Source organism: Pezoporus occidentalis, unplaced genomic scaffold (genome assembly GCF_034315485.1).
Source record: "Pezoporus occidentalis ecotype Australia unplaced genomic scaffold, CSIRO_AGI_Poc_V1 ctg15, whole genome shotgun sequence".
NCBI lineage: Eukaryota > Metazoa > Chordata > Aves > Psittaciformes > Psittacidae > Pezoporus > Pezoporus occidentalis.
In genome coordinates, this window is record NW_026913316.1 from 8,323,350 (window position 1) to 8,344,531 (window position 21,182).

Below are 21,182 nucleotides of genomic sequence, written 5' to 3' on the forward strand. Positions count from 1 at the left end.
TTCTTCCATTCTTCTAAGCAGGCAAACATTTTCTGGCTTCAGGTGAGATAATGGTCCCTATTTCAGGAAGTTCTGTTTACCACAAAGGAACACAGGAAACGTTACGTTATCAAGTTTCCAAAACAATGGATTTGGTTTGTAATGCGGATCCTACCTTCTTTCTTGTCCCTTTTTGTAAAATCAGTAACAGTTAGTTGAAACAGAATACTGAGAGCTATTAACACTGTCATAACAAGGATGAGGAAACTGCAACAATAAACCAATGAATTAGCTTTTCTAAAAAAAGCACTGCTGTTTTAAGGCAGCCTTTGGCAGAGCAGCAATCCAGCAGAGTTTCCCAAATAACGCTGCAAACCTTAAGGCTTCTCCCTAGAAATACCCTGCTTCACTCAGTTTACTGATTGCTGAGTCAGCTGTTAGCAGTGCCTTTCTTTTTCCAAGCTCGAACTCAGAAGACAGTTTGCTATGCAGGAAACAAGGTAAGCAGTTTACATATACATCATGCCTAAAGTCAAGTAGCAAAAAAATCAAGAATACTGAAAATCAGTACTGCAGCTCAAGTTAACGCATAATCCCCTACTCCCTAAGCATTTGCTTTTATCCCCACACTCTGTTCTGACAACATCACATTTGGGTACAGGTTAGAGCTAATTTAGCATGTGCCACAATCCACACAATTTTGCAATCTATGTCACAATACGTACCTAAGGAAGGGAAAGAATAGCCAGGAAAAGACTGTTTACTTCAGCAGCAGTGGCAGACTGGCATGCTCGTGAAACTAACAACCTAATTCTTAAATTTTGAGACATGCTGTTGCTGTTACACTAAATCTCAACAGGCCTTTCATGTGATAATTATGTCTTCTGTTTTCTCGAATTGCTTTTTGGAGTTTGGCTTTGGCTGGTTTTTGATTGTTGGGTGAGTTTCCCCCCCCAAAATTATTATATATGTGTTTTCTGTCTCAATTTATAAACATCTCTCTAGCAGATGGACCAGGAATATTGTGAATTACATCACAATATCATGAGAGAAGGATTATTAATCCGATACCTGGCAGAATGCTTCAGGATATGAAAAACTTCCACTACTGGAAAACTCTAATAGCTATTAAAATACAAATTCAACCATCTAGCATTTTCAGTAACTGCAAAGACATCAATTGTATAAATTCTTGTTTCCCTAAAACACCTGTCTGGTTCAGGGTTGAGGAATAATTCTTGTTTGAATGTTCTAGAAAGGAATGAAACAGAAATCTTCCATATAGAAGCTCATCCTAGGGTACATCAAAACTTAGGAAGCAGTAAGAAAACATTCTTAATGTTTAAACTTCTAATCAACCCCTAAAACCAAACTTACTGAAGATAAAATAATGTAAAAAATAGGCTAGGTATTTGCTATGTTGAAAGGAAGGTCAGGATACAGAAAGAACTATGACATTTTATCTGACAGCAGGTTACGTTATGAACACTTCAGCAAGCATCAAAGTGAAAGAAGGCACCTTTTAAAAATACAGTTAAATATAAAGCAATAAAAATATCAACGTACCACTTCTGTTCAGTCAACACAGAACTAGTCTCACTCCTTTAGACAGATGGGGAAAAAAAAAAATCTTTGGAAATACTATACTGTCTTAAACCACTTTACCCCAGAATGTCTGACATCAAGTAAAGCAAGCAGGAAACTCTCAACACTTTTGCACACCTCATGATAGGCCAAACCAAAGCTTCCCAACTCACTCTGCTTTCAGCTAAACTGTTTGACAAAGTCATACTCTTAGCAAACCGCTTCTTAACGCTGGCTCACATGGAAAGTATCAACTGACCTTTTTGTATACATTAGGAAATGTACTATGTTTTTTAAAGACTCAACTTCAATTCATCATTAGTAACTAAACTAGAGGAGAAGCACCAGCTGAAAAAGCAACCTTCCTCTGCAACTGAAAACTGGAGGCTTGTAATTACCTCCCTGTGGGGCTCCCACCAAAACAGAAGACCAGCCATTTGTCAGGATACCGAAGCTGGATTTCCGTAGTATGATACATGAACAGTTAGCTTCAAATTACTTTGATATAAAATTAATAAGAACCAACTTATAAGTACCAGCTCAAGTACTTCATCAGCTTCAAAAGAATAGCAAATGCTGAGAACAGTTATTTGCTTTGCAAGATGAAGTGTTCTATAGACCAAGTATGCTCAAACCACTGATTCATCAGCACTGCTCTTGTATTTGCACCAAAAAGCATTCCATACTTCCAGAAACTAAGCTCTAAATAAAGATGACTTAAATATGACCCTTTCAACAAAAGCCTTATCAACTTTCATATTCATGGAAAAATTATATACAGAATGGATAATTCAATTTGATTTCCATACCATAGCAACATTCTGCTTACTCATCAAGAATGAATATGACAAAAAAGTCTGTAATAGGCATAAAGTTCAGTGCTATCTCCAGCACATGTATATGAAAGAAAACTACAAGAATTTAGAGAGCTGTTTATACAAGACATTAAATTTACCTGTCTTGCCTGTCTGGCTTGGACTACCATGTAATTTTTTGCTCACGAGACATCATATCTTATCCAAATACATCAACTGTCTTGTCTACCTCCTCAACAATTATTCCAACATGCCCCAGGGCTATAGCAGTGTGCCCCACACTGTAAATGAAAGCAGACATTATGCCTATTTTACATTTTAACGGGGTATATATAAATCCCTCCCATTTCTTGCAAAGATCCCACAGCTATTTTCCTGCTAATCATAGCTCATCCTCATTTGTCTGAATTATACCAACATCTTTAGCTTTTAAAACTTAATTTTTGTTGTTACTTTTATGCTTCCATTTCCTGAAAGCACAAACAAGCACAAAAAGGAAACTAAGTCTATGTCAAAAGTAAATTTTACTCTTGTGAAAGTCAAGAGGGGTGGGAAAGAAAAGGTCAAACCGACTTTTTCCTACCTGCAATTGGCTAGACAGGCTAATGATGATAGTTAAACCTTAGGCCTACCAATAGGCAGATTCTTCCAGTGAACACTTCTAGATCCTCTTAATAGCTCTGGATTTGAAAACTCTTTAAATAATTAGCCTGCTATACAACCATAACTGTTACTATTTGCCAAAAGAAACGGTGAGATACTATTTAGCAATTTATGTGTTTTGTTATCTTCTTTCAGTGAAATACATTTACATTTTACTCTCTCTCCTCCCCTTCCTCTACCAGTTTTCTGCTGCCCATTCGTTTCCTGTCTGCCTGTACTTGGAGCTCCCAGTGCATGCGTTTAGGCAAATCACTGACTCGGAGACTCTCCCGTGTTGCTCGTAGCCGCAGTAAATCAAGAAGTTGAAAAGAGGAATGTCACTACTTCCTTCACATTACTCAGTACAGTTGTCCACAGGAGGTTGATGATCAAAGCTTTAGTCTCATCAACAGGACCTTGTACAGCAGTTCTTATTTCAAAGCTATTCACATGCTACCAAAGCCTTTAATTCTGACACACCTTCAACTACTTTTAATCATTAAAATGCCTGGTAACATCACTTATGCACCCAGTCCCAATTTTCCTCAGTCTCAAACATTTGCTTTTTGAGGAAACGGTCTTTTGAAACAGCCTTCAACAAAGCAATGTCTCATTATGAGATTTTATTTTATTTTTTTAAGCAGAGCTCTGGCCTTCGACCATTTACAGCTTGCATACTGAAATAATTAGAAGCTGAGTAGCCAACAATACAGTATTTCAATATTGTGACCCAGTGATTTACTTACAATGTCAATGATCCATGAATATTACCAGAATGAAGAGAAGTTTGAGCGCAACAGACAGTATTACATGTAATTTGCAGATTTTTGTTAATATACTAAAAGAGAAAAAAAAAAACAGATCTGCCACCAGGCAGATCAACAAATGTGAAACTGAGACACCATTAGCAACAAACGAAAAAAATACACCTTAAGAAAACCTATGCTTTTTATTAGAATTTTGAGGCTGGAAGCAAACAACTTATGATTACCCTTTTTTTATGCTGAGAAAATTGTTATATTGTTACATATTGCATGTGGAAAAAGCAGACAATTCAGGTAAAAACTGGATTAAAAGTATAAACGACAATGTTAAAAATTTGTCCACACTTAACATTTCATTTCTTAGTAAGTCAAATCCTTAAAATAATATCATTTAGTAGCATTCATTCAGGAAAGTGAAAGCATATTAGAAATGATTACACTATTGCTCATAGTATAAAAAGTCTTTCCTAACAGTTTCTGTGACATTACTATGTAGAACACATATCCAAAGAAACTAGTTCACAACTAAATATTCAACAAGTGAATTGGAAGGAAGTCTGAGCAGACAGTTGCTTTATTATTTTTCTCAAAACACGTTTCTGTACAAGTAACTGCTGCAGTTCAGAAATAAGGCCCGGTTTTCCCAATGCAGTAAGGTGTCTAGTTTTAGTCTAGAAAATATCAGCATAACGACACTGAACTGAACATCTTTCATTCCTTTTCCTCATGATATTCAGAAAGTAAATAAACTAGGTTATCATGCTCCCTAATTATATCAGCTTACATATTTGACATGTATGAACAAAACATTAATCATCTTGTCTGAAATCTGCTTTCCTTTACTTTTTTCAAGAGAACAGGAGATGGTATACTTAAGGGATAACCACTTTATAAATTAATTATCTCTTCTATGAGTTTATTTCAAACTATAACCATTAAAAGAAAGAAAAACATTCAGTAAATTCAGATTGAAAAGTTCTTAAGTGAACTGTGGAAACTTGGTGCCAGGGAGAAGAAACACAACCAACTACTCATTAATACAGGCAAAGTAATTTAACTTTTACCACTGTATTCTTCTAAAAAACTATCCCATAGCAGCAGCTGACTACACATTTATAATTTAAAATGACCAGGAACACAGCAGAAGTAGCAGCACACTGAAAAATATCTGATGGAACGCTGACGCTTAGAAATAAATTACAGCTAATCTGCAAGCAACCCTTGACTGCCAGCCTGCGAGTTATCCCACCTTGTGGAAAGCAGAACTTGTGGCCTGACCTCCCACAGTGAACAGCAATAACATCAGCATCTTGCTGCTGCTGCCCCTTGCAAGTTCTCCTTTATTCCTCCACCCCCAAAACAGCCATTCCCCACATGATGTTATTATATCTTCCCTCTTTTTCTTAGTTACCAAAGCAACAAGAGGTATCACATGATAGGATTTGTTCCAAGGTTTAGGTATGCCATCTGATCAGTTAAACCATGTCTTTGCTGAACAGGCAGGCTAGGGAAAGAATAGGCAACTGTTGAGCTGTTCACTTTTCTTCCTCAGAATCAATTTTCTTCAAGCTCATGCCAATTCAGTATTTGGGGAATTTCTGCCCATCAAGTATGACTAAAAGCAGCCTACAAACTGGGGAGGGAGGGCACAGGGGAAAATAAATGAAAGTCTCAAGGTTAACAGAGCACGAGATCAAATGCTCAAAAGGCAACTCTTCCTCTCCTGCAAAAGTGGCTTTTGTTGCCTGGCTGGAGAAAGTATTCACATAAAAACACTATTAGCTTTTACAACAAGGACTACCACAGGGCACATTATTACCATATTTGACATGTGGTGACAAAAAAGACAAACTGGGTAGAGGACAGAATGCCACCAGTGCTGGTACCACCATAGTAATGCCCTCCCACCACTTTACATCTGGACATTTGACATTTGATCCACAGAATGCAGCCCCAGCAAGTGCCGTCAAGTTTTCCCCAAGGTCCTCCAAACCTTTTGTGAATTTTGTCTTTAACTTTCTTCTCTCCTAGAAGAGCCATGTAAACAAAATATTTATAAACATTAAGCAATCTATCTTTCTGAAGCTGAACAGAAAACAGTATTATTTCCATAAACCTTCATTTACAGTAGATACAGAGATTTTCAGATGTACACATAGTTTCAAGATACAAGTCTCTTAAAATTTCCTAGTCTATATACAGTTGATTTCATGGGCTTGGAGGTTTTCCAATAATGTTCCTCCATAAGCATTCAAGCTTTTATAAATACTTTCTGTTTTCCTTCCCCTCCATCTGAAACAGATCCCTTTTGGAATAGGAAGATAACTCTTCAACAAGTATTTGCATAAAACTGGCTAAACTTTCTCCTTCTTGTGCAGGGAACTGACTGCTCAGCCCATAACAAGTTTCACGATGCCAAAGCAGTAGCAGTTCCAGATGCCTCCAAAGAGCCAAACTAATACTCTTTCCTCCAAACCGCAAGAGTCAGATTTGGAAATCTTTAAACACAGCATTTGTCACTTGGGCCACTGTGCTCACTTCCTCTTCAATATGCCCGGCCATAACCAGACTTCAATTTACTGCAAAGATGCCAGTCATCACTCTTCTCTTAAAGAGATCTTGTCTCTTTCTCCTGACACATACTAGTTTATCAAGAAATCCAAATTACTAGCCATTTCTATTATTTTGACTCCTTTCAGATCCATTTCTCCCCTCCCATTCTTGAATCATTACCACATCCTTCTGAATAAAAATTAATGATATACCCAAAAATTAATGATATACCCATACCATGCATTACACACCCAAACAAATGGAAAAAAAAAAATGGAGAAATCACAAATTATGGGAAACTGTTAGGCTGATATAATACAGCAGTAATTGATAAGAGCTGTTCTAAAGTAACAATTAGCCAACATTCTACAAGTGACAGATATAGAAGCAAACACTGTCTCTTAGAATATCAAGAAGTTGTTCTTGTTTCTGCTCCATAGAAATAGACTGTACAGCTCATCCCCACAGACGGAAGCAGTAGTGAATCATAATTTCATTAGCTTCCACAACAAAAGATGGTTTGATTTTAAGAAAGTTGGTAGCAAATGGTTTTAGAGTCTCAGAGTTGAAAATATAGCTACAAGGATCCCAAGGTCAAACATTTGCTTTGGAAATCAGTGTCTGGCTTGCATGCTATTTAACTCTGGGCACTTCTGCATAGAAGCTGTTGATTTTAAAACACATCCCATTCTGGATTCTTTGTTTAAATGCTAGTGACCCAAACTAGTGGATTAGTACAAACTACTGACTGCAACTCCGTGCTATTCAACTCCAGTGCAAATAACATGAGGTATGCGATAAAAAAATAAAAGGCATTGTTTTCCTGGCATAAGCCAAGATGTTTTATCAAGTTTTCAACAAAGGAAAATGTGGTCAAAATGAGTCCTTAGATGTTTTTCAAATACATAACACTCATGAAATATAGAGAAACCATTGTTTCAGCTTTAACAAGCTCCGACTGTGTTTGAGAAAGAACAGTTCTGGAGAGAAAAGGAATAGTCATGATAGTCTAAAACTGCATAAGAAAGCTTTGACATAATCCAAAGCAAGAAAATTACATATTATTGTACTTCTTTGAATCAGATCACAGCTGAGATAGGGACAATTGGTTTCTGGCACACAGCAGATTTCAAGCATTTACTGGTTGCAGAAGAGTGATTAGTTTTCTTGGACATGGAAAGACAAAATAAAAGATGTGATTTGACAACTTCACAAAGGAGGCAAGGAGGCAAATAACACTCAGAAACATGGGGCTTGGTCTTCTGGGAGGTTTTATAGGGTTTCTTTTATAAATATTTAACAAATTCAGTACAAAAGACTACTTGGTTTCCTTCGGGGACTGGTTAACTTGCATTTTTTAAAATAAACTGCTGTAGACAAAGTTTTTGTGATTTAGAGCTGTGATGCACAATTAGATATATAGGCTGATGAGCATATTTTGATAGAGAAAAGTTTTGTGCTGGGTCTGCATACACAAGATGCACATTGCTTTAAAATGTTTGAACCAGTTCTGGTTACTCGCTAGACTCCAGGAATTGTTCATAGCTTTTCAACACCTTTTTTCACTTGATGGAATGACACCATAGCAGAATAATATTATGAAATAGTACTTGCAGTTGAAATACCAAAACCACCCACCCACTTTCAACTTCAACAACTGCTCTATATGGCTTTTGAATATATAAGTTAAGATTTTTCCAGACGCTTTTGTCAGAGTAACTCAGATTCTGCTGTACCGCATTCAGATATCTTTCTTTTCACTACGCTTTTACAAGAGTTGATGGAGTGTTTAATATTTTCTTCAGGAGTCTTAGTGTTACTGACAGTCACGGTACTGAATTCTGCCTCGTTCTTTACCATTTTGTACAACAAAGTAGTATTTCAACTACAAACATACAAATTATTTTAGATTTGATAAAATAGTAATGCAGCTCCCAGCAACTCAATGAACCTATTCACAGCTGAACATCAAATACAGATTTTAGAGCATGTAAAACTTATAATGAACACTATTTTTATTAAAGCTATACCACCAATACTTTTTAAGCTCTCAGCACAGTTATTTTGAAAGCTAGATTATTGACCGTTTACTTCTGGAACTCTGCACGGCTGAAGCAGTCAGTCCTTAAGGCTGAAATGTTGATCTATACACTTTGAAAATATTTTAGTCCAAGGTTCATAAAACCTGCAACGCCACAGGTTAAAACCAATTTGAAGCTGAAGAGGAAAAAGAATGAGAAGACAAATCAAACAAAACATTTTTGATGAGTATGCCATCTAATGTATCAGCAGTTGCCCCATTCTGTTCTGCTTTAGCAGGGAACTTGAGCTTTTACAAAGAATAAAGAACTCCTGTGTGTCCTTCCTGCCACATTATTCCCCCTATTCACTTCAGTGCCCAAGTAAACCACAGCTAAAGCTGAAGAAAAGGGACTGCTGAGCAGTTTGGAGTTGTGTCCCCCACAGCTATCTAGCCCACATTTCCAAAAGGTTACCAGTCTGTTCTTGAAAGAGGCCAGATTTTTCAGATTAAAGGCAAGTCTCAAGCAAATGCAAGTTCAACTTCCTGGACTTCCCTCTGCTACCTGTAACCTTTTTCATACATACACAGCATTGCAGCAAGGAGTAAGTCATGGTAAGAATCTAAAGGCCTTTCAAAGTTTGTGAGAAGATACAAAGAATGTATAACTTCTAATCTTCATTAAGGCTCCTGAAGGTGGAACTGTGCTTTCCTACTCCCTGAAGTTACTGAATGATTTTGTACTTTTCATGCCATTTCCAAGACTTTCAGTTCAGGAATATAAACCACAAAATCAAATATTTACCAATGTCAGCCTGAAAAAGAACTTAAATTTTATAACCTCTCTTGCACGCAGAGGGCCTTAAGGGGCAAGGTTCATTTTTCTTGAAATATGTATTTCAAATAAGCATATTTAAATTTTAGTACCTCTGCTACACTTTAGGAAGCTTAATAATTGTAGTATGATGTGTAAATATCTGCAGCATAGCCATGATTTGAAAACTGAAAAGGTTTACTAAACTCTTACTAATTTAAGTACCTATATTTCTTAAACTTCTGATTGCTGAGCCCTGAATTAAAAAAAAACAAAACTTGTAAGAGTATCATGGGAAAAGTGGTGAAAGAAATTACACACTGCTTGCAGGGGTGTTTTTTGTTTTTCTCATCCTCTAAGTATACCTGCTATTCCAAGTACCTCTTTGGAACAGGACTATTCTGTTATGCTGTCTTCAACCATTTTTCTAAGATATATTCATTTCATTCACATGGTACTTACTACAGGCAGCAGGGTTTAAAACAACAAAGTAGTCTTAAAAAAAAAAACAAAGTTCTGTGGAAATGTGTCCTTAGCCTCTTTCCAACAGTCACTAACTCATAAACTGGACACTCAAAGTAGGATTCCAATCAGCAGAAATGGAAGTAATTTCTTATAGAAGTATTGTCTGGAGACAATAGTCAAAGCTGAGTTTTGCATCTAGAATTAGGATTCAGCTTCTGTGTTTGAAAAGTGTATCAATCCTAATTACCCTGAGTACACAATGAACTGAAAATTAAATAAATCCATTAGTTTAATTTTAGCTTAAATGAGTCCTTAAAGATACTTGAAAAAATGCCCCATCAGTGAATGTTGAAGAGAGCTTTAATGTATTTAATGCAGAAACATCATGAACAGGATGTGCACATAAGAGCCCAGATTTTTCTTACTGATAAATTATTCATAGGGATAATTAAACTGATGAACTTCACCACAACTCTCACCAATCCTATTTTTTCATCTACAACGAATTTGCACTTGGAGCATCTGAAGATTCGGAAACCTATTGTACTTGTGAGGGTTTTTGTTCGTAGGTCGGTTTGTTTTGTTGTGTTTTTTTAAGCATCACCTAGCAAAGTTAAGAACTGAACACATGAAATTACATCCTCTTGTCACCCACTTTTGGCTGGGGTGAGACACAACTTTATGCTTGATCTTAGTCCCTGCTAATCCGGGCCACTCTAGTTAAACTCATTTTAGAACACTGTTGTGGAGACATCTGATTAAGACCAGCACTAGATACCTCTCTCTCTTTAAGGAAGTCTATGGTCATTTCATTGATTTTTTATTCTGCTTTTCAGACAGCTTCTCCATTCAGATATGTAATAAGCCCTTCTAAATCTCTCTCTACACATGGACAGTTGATTAAAATCCATCACCAATATTCCCATCCCCTGGTTTGCTCCTTACAGAGCCTTCAAAAAAAAAAACAAAAAAAAACAAAACAAAACAAAAACAAAAAAATCCCAAAATTCATTTCCCTATCCATGGAAGAATCCTGACATTATCCCTTTTAACTTTCAGTGCAATTCTGGTTATCACTGACAATTTACACTAAAGCATTGCTAGCATACAGAATGCAGGCTTAAATGGCATGGAAAAAGATAAGATATTGATGACCCATAGCTACAGAAAAATAAACAGGTTCAGATTCAAGTTCTTCAGGCTCTGCTGGCCTTCGTCATGTTAGGCCTGTACAGTGAGGCTAGTACTCCTGTCTCCTGTAGAACTACTTAATGCGAGACATCTATGCACTGTGATACTATGGTAATTCCAGTGCTGACAGGAAGCACCAGCTGAAGTGCTGGAGTCTACTCTGATGCACTACAAAAAAAAGAAAAGAAAAATAGAACATATCCTCCCTCTCACTTGCCCGTAACAAGTTTTCACAGGTAACTTGGTTGCTGAATGTCATCCTGATTCAATTGTTCCACATAACTGGGATGACAAATTTTGTCATATGACTTCACTTACATGTCAGGAATTCCCTTACATGAAGGGATACTGTGGAACTTAACATGAAAAAAGTACCACACCCCATTACAAAGAAATACTACTACCAAAAAAAATTGTAAGAGTTTCTCTGTAGTAAGAAAAAAAAAAAAAAATCTAGAGATTTTATTGCTCGCACATCTTAAGCAATATTAGCACTATTGAAAATAAAGCAGACTTCCCAAAACATTTACAATATTACACTGGCTTGCAATTTACAGGACAACGTTTTAAAAAGCAAGATGAGCATTATGGAACAAAGAGCAGTTCACATGTTCTGCCTCCAAAGGATGCTAATGCTCTTTCAGCTAGACAGCAGAACACTGAACTGGCTTATCTTTTGGGTAAGTTTTCTAACAGAATAAAGTTTCTGAAAGTTGATATCAGCATGGCACAAGATAAAAAAAAAAAAAAAAAAAAAAAAAAAGGCATGAAACACTTCCCTCCTTAACTAGGAATGAATTTCACAGCAGCTGTACATCAGCTGGTCCCACAGTCTGAACCTCCACAGCAACAAACTGCTGCTGCTTTATACCATTCTTCTCCAGCAGTAAAACTTGCCACATGAGAACAAACAAAATGTCTTGGAGACCATCAGGTTATGCAGAATAGCAGCCTGCAACATAAATTGTGCTCAATGTCCCTACCTATCTTTCAAATGCTAGAAAAGATCTGATAATGAAGGAAAAATACACGAGCTGAAACCATCAATGAGAGTTGCTGTGGTCACTAAACACTGACTCCAGTGAAAAGACGTCATTACAAAGCTCTGCCTATTAAGGGTAACTTTTTAATTCCACAGAAATGAAGCTGTCTACTCCAACACCAAAGCCAAATACCTTGGATTAAAAAAAAAAAACAACAAACCTAAAGTTGTGAAACCACTTCACAAATGCCATACCATAGTTATCTACCGCTTAAAGGCACAAGAGAACAAGAAAAAAAGTCATGGATTTTTTTTTCCTGATTGAAAATGAAACCCTGGATCACAGAAGCAAGGATGGTAACTGATAGCAAGAGGCAATCTAGGGAGACCACCCTGCCAAGGGTAACTTCTCTTAACGGACCAGGTCTCCAAGCACATTTGCTTTCACTGACAGCTAAGCATACCTTTTTATGTTAACTTCTCAGTTCCACTGGCCTTTCAAAGAAAATGTGAGGAATCAAAATCACGTATCCTACAAGAAACTACAAACCACAACTCAGTAACTTGCATGGTGTAGGGCTTTAGAATTCAAGTTAATTCTCTTTAGTGGATTATAACAAGAGACCTTTATGTCAACCTGATGGTAAGAATGCCTCAATCAGCTGGGAGTTACTACAACAGTACATGCACTAGATACTTATGCGGTGCTCAAAGTCACAAGCTTCTATTCAGCCGAAAGTAAACGCCCCTTAAAAACCTTCATATTTCATAGTGCAAAACCATAGTTAAGTAATCAAAAAGTGAATAATAGAGCAGTTAGCCAGCTCTTTAATACATTAGCTAAAAGTATATCAATTCCATTGATTTTTATGATGGGCTGATTTCGCATAATGGATTGAGCTCACTAGAAGGACTGTAAAGGGGAAAAAATGCTTTGCCAGAATTAGTGGAAGATGGTGTCAAAATGCTTTTATGACAAGCCTACTGTTAAAACATTTTATCTGGGGATGCTAAATTTAGAATATAACTGTCAAGAATAGATTTGGTGCTAAAACTTGAGTAAAAGCTATGATTACACCTCTGCAGATGTATCTCACAGATTTCAGTTGTATTTTGCTTTAAAGATTTTGTTTTATTCCTATCTAAGAAACAGGAAGCTTGGACTATGAATACATAGTCAAGCTTCAACACAGCAAAAGGTTAACAGCAGGATGCTCCAAGGATCCATAAAGCAACCAACATTTAAAGGCATTAATTAATGAACTGGAAAGGAAAGTAGAAAAGTTAACAGTTATATAGGTTAGCCAAGTACAGAAGACCAAAAACATAACCAACTGGGAGCTAATCAACTATGATGTACAGGTGTAACAGTGGCAGATAAATTCAATGTTAATAAAGGCAGAAGAAATGTCACTGAGAGTTAAAGGCAGAATTATTAGTATGGTCAGCAACCTTCTAAACTGAGTAGACCTAGTGTAAATGAGAAGATTACAAGCATCCCTGTGGAAGTCAAGGAAGATCTCTGTTCAGTATAAGAACATAGCTGATGAAAATTAAAAATATCAGGATTCAAAAGCAGCAGTGGCAAGCACTAGCAAAACTGTATCTTCATACTAAAACTAGTGGTTAGTTCTCAATCATTACCTGCAAAAGGTTGCTTCAACATTAGATTAAGTGAAGAATTAGAAATTAATAATGTTAATACAAAGAATCACAAAGCAAGACATGAAAAAAATACATAGTTATGGACTAAAAAACGTAAACAGGAGGGAAATAGTTTACACTCAGAAATTAAGATGCTGCTCACTGAAAGGGGGAATACAGTTCAGAGGTATGCTCTTTTGATACAATGCATATGCAAGGTAATCTCTAGTTCATCTTTATAATGAAGAAGGACAGAAAACTGGACTGTGATGAGGAATGTCACATTTAAGGATCCAGGCCCACTTCTATTAAGTATTTGTGTAACTGGTGCAAGCCCCATACCACGTCAGAAGTATTCAACATTGGCCTCCTGTAATACTACTTATATCTGCATGAGCTATTCATCTAAGTGAACTCCAAATAAACGTCACTGCCATAATTTCAATGCTAAAATCACAGTGATGGCCCTTGGGGGGAGGGGGGAAAGGGGAAGAGAGGAGGGGATGAAGTGGGGGTCCTAAACCACCACCTTCCAAATAAAATTTAAAAATCAAGATCCTGAAGAGTAACACTGGAATGCAAAACACACACTGTAACTGAAAGACAGCAGAGTACAGACTTCCAGGCTTTGGTTAATAATTTAAGACCACTAAAAGAACTCTGAAACTCTTGATAAAGCAATTGGTTTATAAGCATGAAACAGCACCATTCTCAAAAGCCCCACTCCAACTGCTAAAAAAGAAACTATATTTCAATTTGTGGGTCAGCCCATCTCCTTGTAAGCACTGAAGGCTCGCAGTACAGGTCAATGTGCATCCAGAGATGGTTCCTGCATTTCCACATCAAACACAATTAAAGAAAAAGACTGAGGATGACTGCAGAGACAAAAACCTTCCCATTTTGGCCCTGTGTATCAAACTTTTGTGCCAGGTGGATCATCTGAGACTTAGCATGTGCACTAAAAAGAAAAAATAAATCACTGAATATATAAAATGCAAAATCTGTCAAGAAGCTCTTGTCTCTTGTACTAAACATAATGTAAATTGCATTCAAATCATTTAAGTATTTGGAAGTACCCTATTTTTAGATGAGTGTTCCTGGAGCTACTTTTTGTTCTCATTCCAAAGACAAACATCACACCCTTTCTGCAACAGCAGAAAAAAAAAAAACAGTTAACAATTTTACACCTAATGTACAGCTTATCCACATATATGCAACCAAGAAAGGGCAGCGGGGTACTATTCCATTAAAGCAGCAATCTGGTACTGAAATCTACTCTAATCTTTCTCTGTATAGCTTATTCCTGAACTCATTTGAACAAATGCACCCTAAGATGATGAGGGAGAAGGAACAAATCATTGTGTAAAACTGAAACAGTACCACCTCACCACTAGGCTAGGCAATGACTGTCACATGGCAGCTTTAAACTATTTTCATAACTTCCATTAGTGTCTTTGAATTGCCCTGTTCCCACAGGAATGAGGTACATCAGGAGTAAGGTATCCTCATTCACACAACTTACAATTCTGAAAAGCCAGACAGCATCCAATAATAGTCTGAGTGTTATCATTGCCACCCTGATCTGAAGGGTGACTTGTAATGTGGCGTCCTTGACAGGCACCATTCGTACCATTTCCAAGATGACCACGTTGCCACAATCTCCCTATCGCCAATGATTTTGAGTTGTCTCTGATGCACATTCATGCTTCACAGACAAATTAAGCCTGATAAAAAGTGCTGGCACTACCACTTAAAAAAGACCAACATCACAGAAGGACACAGACAAAATTCCAAGTCACAGAAAATGACAAAGCTGGCACTAGAAAGTGAAATGCTTTCTCCAATATAAGCAATCCTTTGTATTTAGGAGAAAAACGAGTTCTGTGGTGTTCCAAGTGTTCAGAGCAACATGATCTTCACTGCTTTTGCAAAGGAGCGAAGTTGAGAGCAGCAGTGTATAAAAATACATGGTTAGCTACATAGTTTTGGTTTGCACAGCTGTTGGCTATGTTCATTTACAGTTCATGTAGTGCCAACATCATTTATATAAACAACAGAGGCTGGTTCTCTCCTGCTCATCGCCATAAAAGTTATTTCTCTCAGCAGCTGCTGCACAAAAATTAGTTTCTATTTCAGTATTGCACATTGTTAAGTTTACAAAGTGGCGGATTCTGGAGACCGCTGAAAACAGGCAGGACCTAAAGAAACTTAGCCGTATTTAATAACGAAGGGGAGGGAGGGGGAGATGGACGGCATACACCGCTTTCTTAGAGTGCAAGGAGGTAGTAACCCTCTCTTAACACGGATAAAGTCACATGAAAACTAAGTTGCTTTAGGCAACTACTTGAACGAGTTGCTTTAGGCAACTACGAGGAACGAGAACCTTGGTTTCCCTGACCCTCTCCAGCTTTATGAATTAAAAGGAAATATAATAAGGATTATCCGGATTCCGGCAGATAAGAGAGAGTACAAAATATTGACATATTATGTAATAAACATTAACTGATAGAACTTGATGTGACAGCGGTGCAGAGAGGTAGCGCCGCGGATGCTGCCAGGGTACTCCCCCCTGCACACACACACATACACAGAGGCAAGCTCCTGGAGTCTGCTGCTGACACAGAGCCGCTCCCGACCCCTGGAACCAGCAACAGGACGTCCTCAGCCGGCCGCACACCCTTCTCCCCGGCGAGGATCGGCCCGGGAGCCGGTTGTGCGCGCCCATGGCCCCGCTCCGCTGGTCGGCCGGAGGAGCAGGCACCGCGGCGGGGCCGCCCCGCTCCCCGAGCCAGCCCGTGGGGAGGAAGCGGCGACCGGCCGAGGCGGCGGCGGGAGCGCGGAGAAGCCTAGCACCGCCGCCTGAACTTGGCGCTTCCCCTTCCCTCAGCTCCAGCGCGGGGCGGGGGGAAGCGGAACCCGAGGCGACCAGAGCCCGCACTCACCTCGGCCCTCTCTGTCGCTGCGGGGCGGCCGGACGGCCGTTGTGTGTGTGGTGGGTGGGGGGGGCACCGTGCGGCGCCTGCCCCGCCGCTCCTGCGCCTGTCACCGGGGGCCCGGGGAGGAGAGTCCCGCAGGGTAAATCCTCCGAGCGGCGGCGGGGACGGGCACCAGCCGCGTACCGCCCGCTCGTCGCGGCGGCCGCTGCCTCGCACGAAGTTGAGGCGCGGCCGCCGCTGCCGCTGCGCGGCCGGAGTGCCGCCGGCGGCCGCTACAGCCGCGGGGAACCGGCGCCTCCTTTCGCCGCCTCGCTCCGCAGCCGGGGAAGGAGCGCTGCTGCACCGCCGCCACCGCCGCCCCGGCCCCGCTCTTCCTGCGGCTGCTGGGAGCCGCGCTCCGGGCGCAACGGCGCGGTCACACGGAGCCCCGCGGGAAAGCCTCCTTCCCCGCCGCCGCCTCCTCCTCCTCCCTCAGCGCCCGAGAGCCCTCCGCTGCAGCCCCGCGGCGGCGCCCGCTCCGCATGCCCCGTCACTCCGCGCACCGCCGCTTCTCCTGCTGCTGCTGCCGCCAGCGGCGGCGCCCCCACCCGAACCCTCCTCAGCGCCTCGCCTCCATCACCGGCGTGGGGGCGTCAGCAGCGGCGGAGGGCGCAGAGAGAGGGGCGGTGACTGCCCGCCCCAGCGCGCGCGGGCACGTCCCCCGCCTGCCCGCGCCCCGCCCCGCCGCTACCCCGGATGTGTGTGTGTGTGTGTGTGTGTGGTGTGAGGGGAGGGGGCTCCGCACAGCGGGGTGCGGCGTACCCCGGTACGGCAGCGGCGGTCACCGCCTGGGGGCTGCTCGTTAAGGCCGGTCCCAGTCAAACATGCGGGTGGAAGCGGCTGTGCCTGCGCCCCCCTTCATACACGTACACTGTGGTGTGGGTGGGGTGTGCAGTGCCGGTGCGCGGCGGCCCGCGGGGACTGCGGTACAGGGCTGTGGGCAGTGAGCAGGTGCGGTGTGCTCCTGTGTCATCCCGGCTCCGCCTGCGCCCGCCGTACCTGCGCCCTAAAAGGAGCTCTGGCCTAGGAGGGCGAGCAGGAGCTGCGCGACGGAATTGACCTTGCTGCGCCTTTCAGTGGGGGTCACCAGCATCAGCCGGCCCCAGCTCCTTGCTGGGGCACGGGTGGCTTTGCTGGAGGTTGTGTGCTGCGCACCATGGTGGACAGAAATGTTGTGTTGGGTTATTGGGCTGTAGCAAGACTCCACTAGCACTGGACTCCAAGCAAGGCAGTGCGATGTGAGTATGGGCCCCACTGCAGCATCAAAATGTTAGACGTGGACAGAGCCTTGAGCCACATGGTCTAGTGTGAGGACACCCTGCCGGTGGCGGGGGGGTAGGAACTAGATAATCTTAAAATCCTTTCCAATCCAAACCATTATATGGTTCTACGCGCCCTGTAAGCATGTTTGTGTCCTAAGATCATTTAATACAGTCAGAACATCACTTTGTCCCCACCCCCAAAATATATTTTTGACACTTGAATTCTGGGAACTGTTTTATCTTTCCCTACTCTTATATTCAGCTTTTTAAAGTTTACAGATCAAAGTTTATGTTCCCTCTTAAAAAAGTCTGCCTAGCAAAGTTTCAGTGAAGAAAACACTGCATTTCCTTGACGAGTGAATCTCAAGTCTCTGAAATGATGTGTAACTTTAAAGAGGTATTTGTTTGCAGAACCCCAAAACCATGCTGTGCTCATTATAAACATATTTAACACGTTCCTTGGCAGAAGACCTATATTCTAAAGAGAATTTAAATAGGGAAATGAGAAAAATAGAAAAAGAAGGTGTGCAGACAAAGTTGGGTGAGTGCTGAACACTGTCATGCTGACACCCTGCAATTCTGCTGGTGCTTCCATCTGTTTCTCTCTTTAGAAAGATCTTTCTGTTCAGATACTGACTGGTTCTAGTCCTTTACCCACCACACACTTGCAGCTGCCACTAGCCCTGTGGTATGTTTGTCTAACCATAAGGCTGATTTTTCACTCTGTTTAGAATCATAGAATCATATAATAGAACCATAGAATTTGACACACATGCAAGTACCATTTACTCTTGCCTCCCTTGGAAGTAACTTACACTTTTTTTAAGGGCACTTAGTTCTCCCAACCATTCCTTTGGGATACTTTTTCTTCAGACAAAACCAGTGAGCTCAGAATCCCTGTGTGCCCCTACAGATCTGTTGAGGATGAGTACTTAGTTTTCTAGGTAGAGCGCATACAGAATCCTATTACTCCATACATTTTGATGTACACGTAGTCTGACAGCCCTATACTTGCCTACTTTTGCAAGCATTAATGAAGCTATTTCAGTCTCAGTTTTTTTTAGGCAGGAGAGTGCAGGTAGCAACATGGTGCTTGTGCTTGGACTCCATCTACCTGTTGTCCCCTTGCTGGGAAGAGTCAAAAAGTGCAGGATGGACTCTGTGGAGAGGAGACATCTGGCTAGGGTAAGCTGAGGATTAGACTAAAAGTGCCTTTGACTAATGTTGACTGAAATAGTTGAAATAAAAAACAGTTTGAAAAATGCTTAAAATTGTAGTCAGGTGACAGAGTAAACACATATGTAAAAATACCAAGGTAGCCAGTGCATAAACAGTAGAACAAGGAGCCATTCTTTGCCCGGTACAGGACTCACGCATACGTTCATCTCCAACGAGCTGAATGGGATTCCTTGTGTGCTTAAACAACTTAAATGTTTGAGCTTCACTGCGCTACTCAGCTAATACACTCACCAGAGACTGTGTACTGTGACAGGCATCTTCCCCAGGAGAGGTAATGCACACCACTGCAGGAACCATAGAGCTACCTTCATTTAGCATTTATAGGCTGGGGATTGAATACGTGTGTGTTTATACACAGGCAAATAATATGAGAAGTATCGGGCTTCCTTATGCCAAAAATGCGTGGTTTCAATTTACGCTAAAAAGTTTTAGCAAGAATGATCTATTGTTTGCAAGCAGTTCACTGTATGCAAGCAGCTTAAAGCTTGTTCCCTTATGATTGATGATGCCGTAGAATGTATCCCAAACCCCTCTGGTGGAATGTCTTTATGACACCTCGATTATCTATTATATTGCATTGCAACCGAGTCTAGGAAACTCACTTAGCAAAAATGTTATCAGTTTCATGAAAAGAAGAAGTCAGCGTGAGACATCTTGATACAGCCAAAGACACTTTCAGAAGTGATATGAACTCACTAAACCATGTAGGAAAAAAAAAAAGTAATTTTGGAGTAAGTGTACATTCAAAAATGTAGTCTATAATTTAAGGACCAAGTTTATGGCATGTGTATTAGGAGAAGTACATTGAGATTCAGGTTTATGGTTTGTGGAGCACTCTAAGTCAACTTCGTAAAATTATTATTGGAGGGATCTTTTAAAATACATACATCTTCAAGTCATGGCAACAAATAAATAGATTTTTTAAATCTTTGGATGGTTTGTAATTATGGTCAATGCTATCCTTCTGATTGTCCTGGAGGGGAGAAAGGGGAAAATAAAGGATTTTTCTTGCTTTGGTTACACGTTTGTCCAAACCGTGCCACCCCTCTGATGTTCCCAGAACCTTGCAAAATGCCAGGTCAGGGGAAAATAGTGCCTGGAGAGGGAAAACCTCCTGTGTAATTTTTACTGTAGCAGGCACTCATGGGTGCAGTCTCTCTCCTACACCAGCGGCCCACCTACAGCTGCAGGGAGATGAACTGGCCAGGACAAATGCCAAAGCTGCCAGGCTTTGGGCAGATGAGGAACTGAAGTTCAGGCTACCTGCAAGGTAAACAGAGGCACTAGGGGCCAGATCCCACAGACAGAGTATGTGTCACCATCATTCATGTCAGCAACGTGGCTTAGGGCCGTGAGGACAACAGCCAGCAGCAGCCTTGCCAAAGAATCCTCACAGAACTGGGATTAAAACATTCCCCAGCTGAAGCAGGTCACTGTGTCAGGGTTTGGCAGTTTGCTGCACCGGAATATGAAGCAGCATCCCATCTGAACTGAATGCAAACAAGCAGTACCTTGGTGGAGGTCATTTTACACTCAGTATTTAAATGGTGTTTTTAAAAGAAAACCTCAGAAATAAAAAGTATACATACAAGCCAGATACAATCTGCTTTGTAAAAAGAAAGAGATATGTAAATATTGTCTTCATGTCAACTTTGGGGAAGCGTCTGTCCCACCAGAGCTAATTGCCAATGAAGAAATTGGCCTTTATTGTTGAGGTTGTTACAAAGGGTGTCATAAACTAACTTTATTACAGCAAATGTTGAGCTGTATTTGCATTTTTTTCCATCACATTGTCTTTGTTTTACAAGCTGTCTGCAATAGCTGTTCTTGGAAGGTCTCCAACAAAGCATTCTCTTTGGGGCATCTAACTGCAAATAAGATTAAAGCTTAATATGTCTGGTAATCAGTTTTCTTTTAAAGAGCACAATTTGATTTCTTATGGTCAGCTGGGATCCCACATATCTCTTCTGTTTTTCAACTTGCTGCTCTCAATAACCCAGAAAGGCAATTTGCCAACAGATGTCCTTTCACCACTTCTCCTGAATTGGAGTGTCATCTGAGAGATAGTCATACACGGCTTCTATTCCAGAATCCAAGACTTTTCTCTATTAAATGCAGCTTTTTTTTAAACCAGCCTGGGCAAGAGCAAAGCACTTTATGCCCTCCATTTGTTCTGGTGACGTGCAATGAATAAAGATGGGTAAAGCTTGTTTGCTCAAAACGAGCAAACAGGAGCAGGTAGTCTCTCTAACT

General features: G+C 40.6%; 2 protein-coding genes across 3 annotated transcripts in view; one reads left to right on the forward strand and one right to left on the reverse strand.

Moving 5' to 3' along the window:
• GALNT1 (polypeptide N-acetylgalactosaminyltransferase 1) overlaps positions 1–16,956 on the reverse strand; it is an 86,499-nt gene extending 69,543 nt beyond the window's left edge. For both annotated transcript variants that reach the window (XM_062610955.1, XM_062610953.1), the window contains exon 1: positions 16,396–16,956. The gene's annotated coding sequence lies outside the window, so the exon portion shown is untranslated. The remainder of the gene's footprint in view (positions 1–16,395) is intronic.
• Positions 16,177–17,058, forward strand: LOC134159630 (basic salivary proline-rich protein 2-like). Its single transcript, XM_062610791.1, has one exon. The coding sequence runs from the start codon at positions 16,177–16,179 to the stop codon at positions 17,056–17,058; it is 882 nt and encodes a 293-aa protein (XP_062466775.1).
• Positions 17,059–21,182: the final 4,124 nt, after the last annotated feature.

What these genes read in the sequence shown, in the direction of transcription:
- LOC134159630 (XM_062610791.1), top strand. Translation starts at nt 16,177, where the DNA reads ATGGCCCCGCTCCGCTGGTCGGCCGGAGGAGCAGGCACCGCGGCGGGG.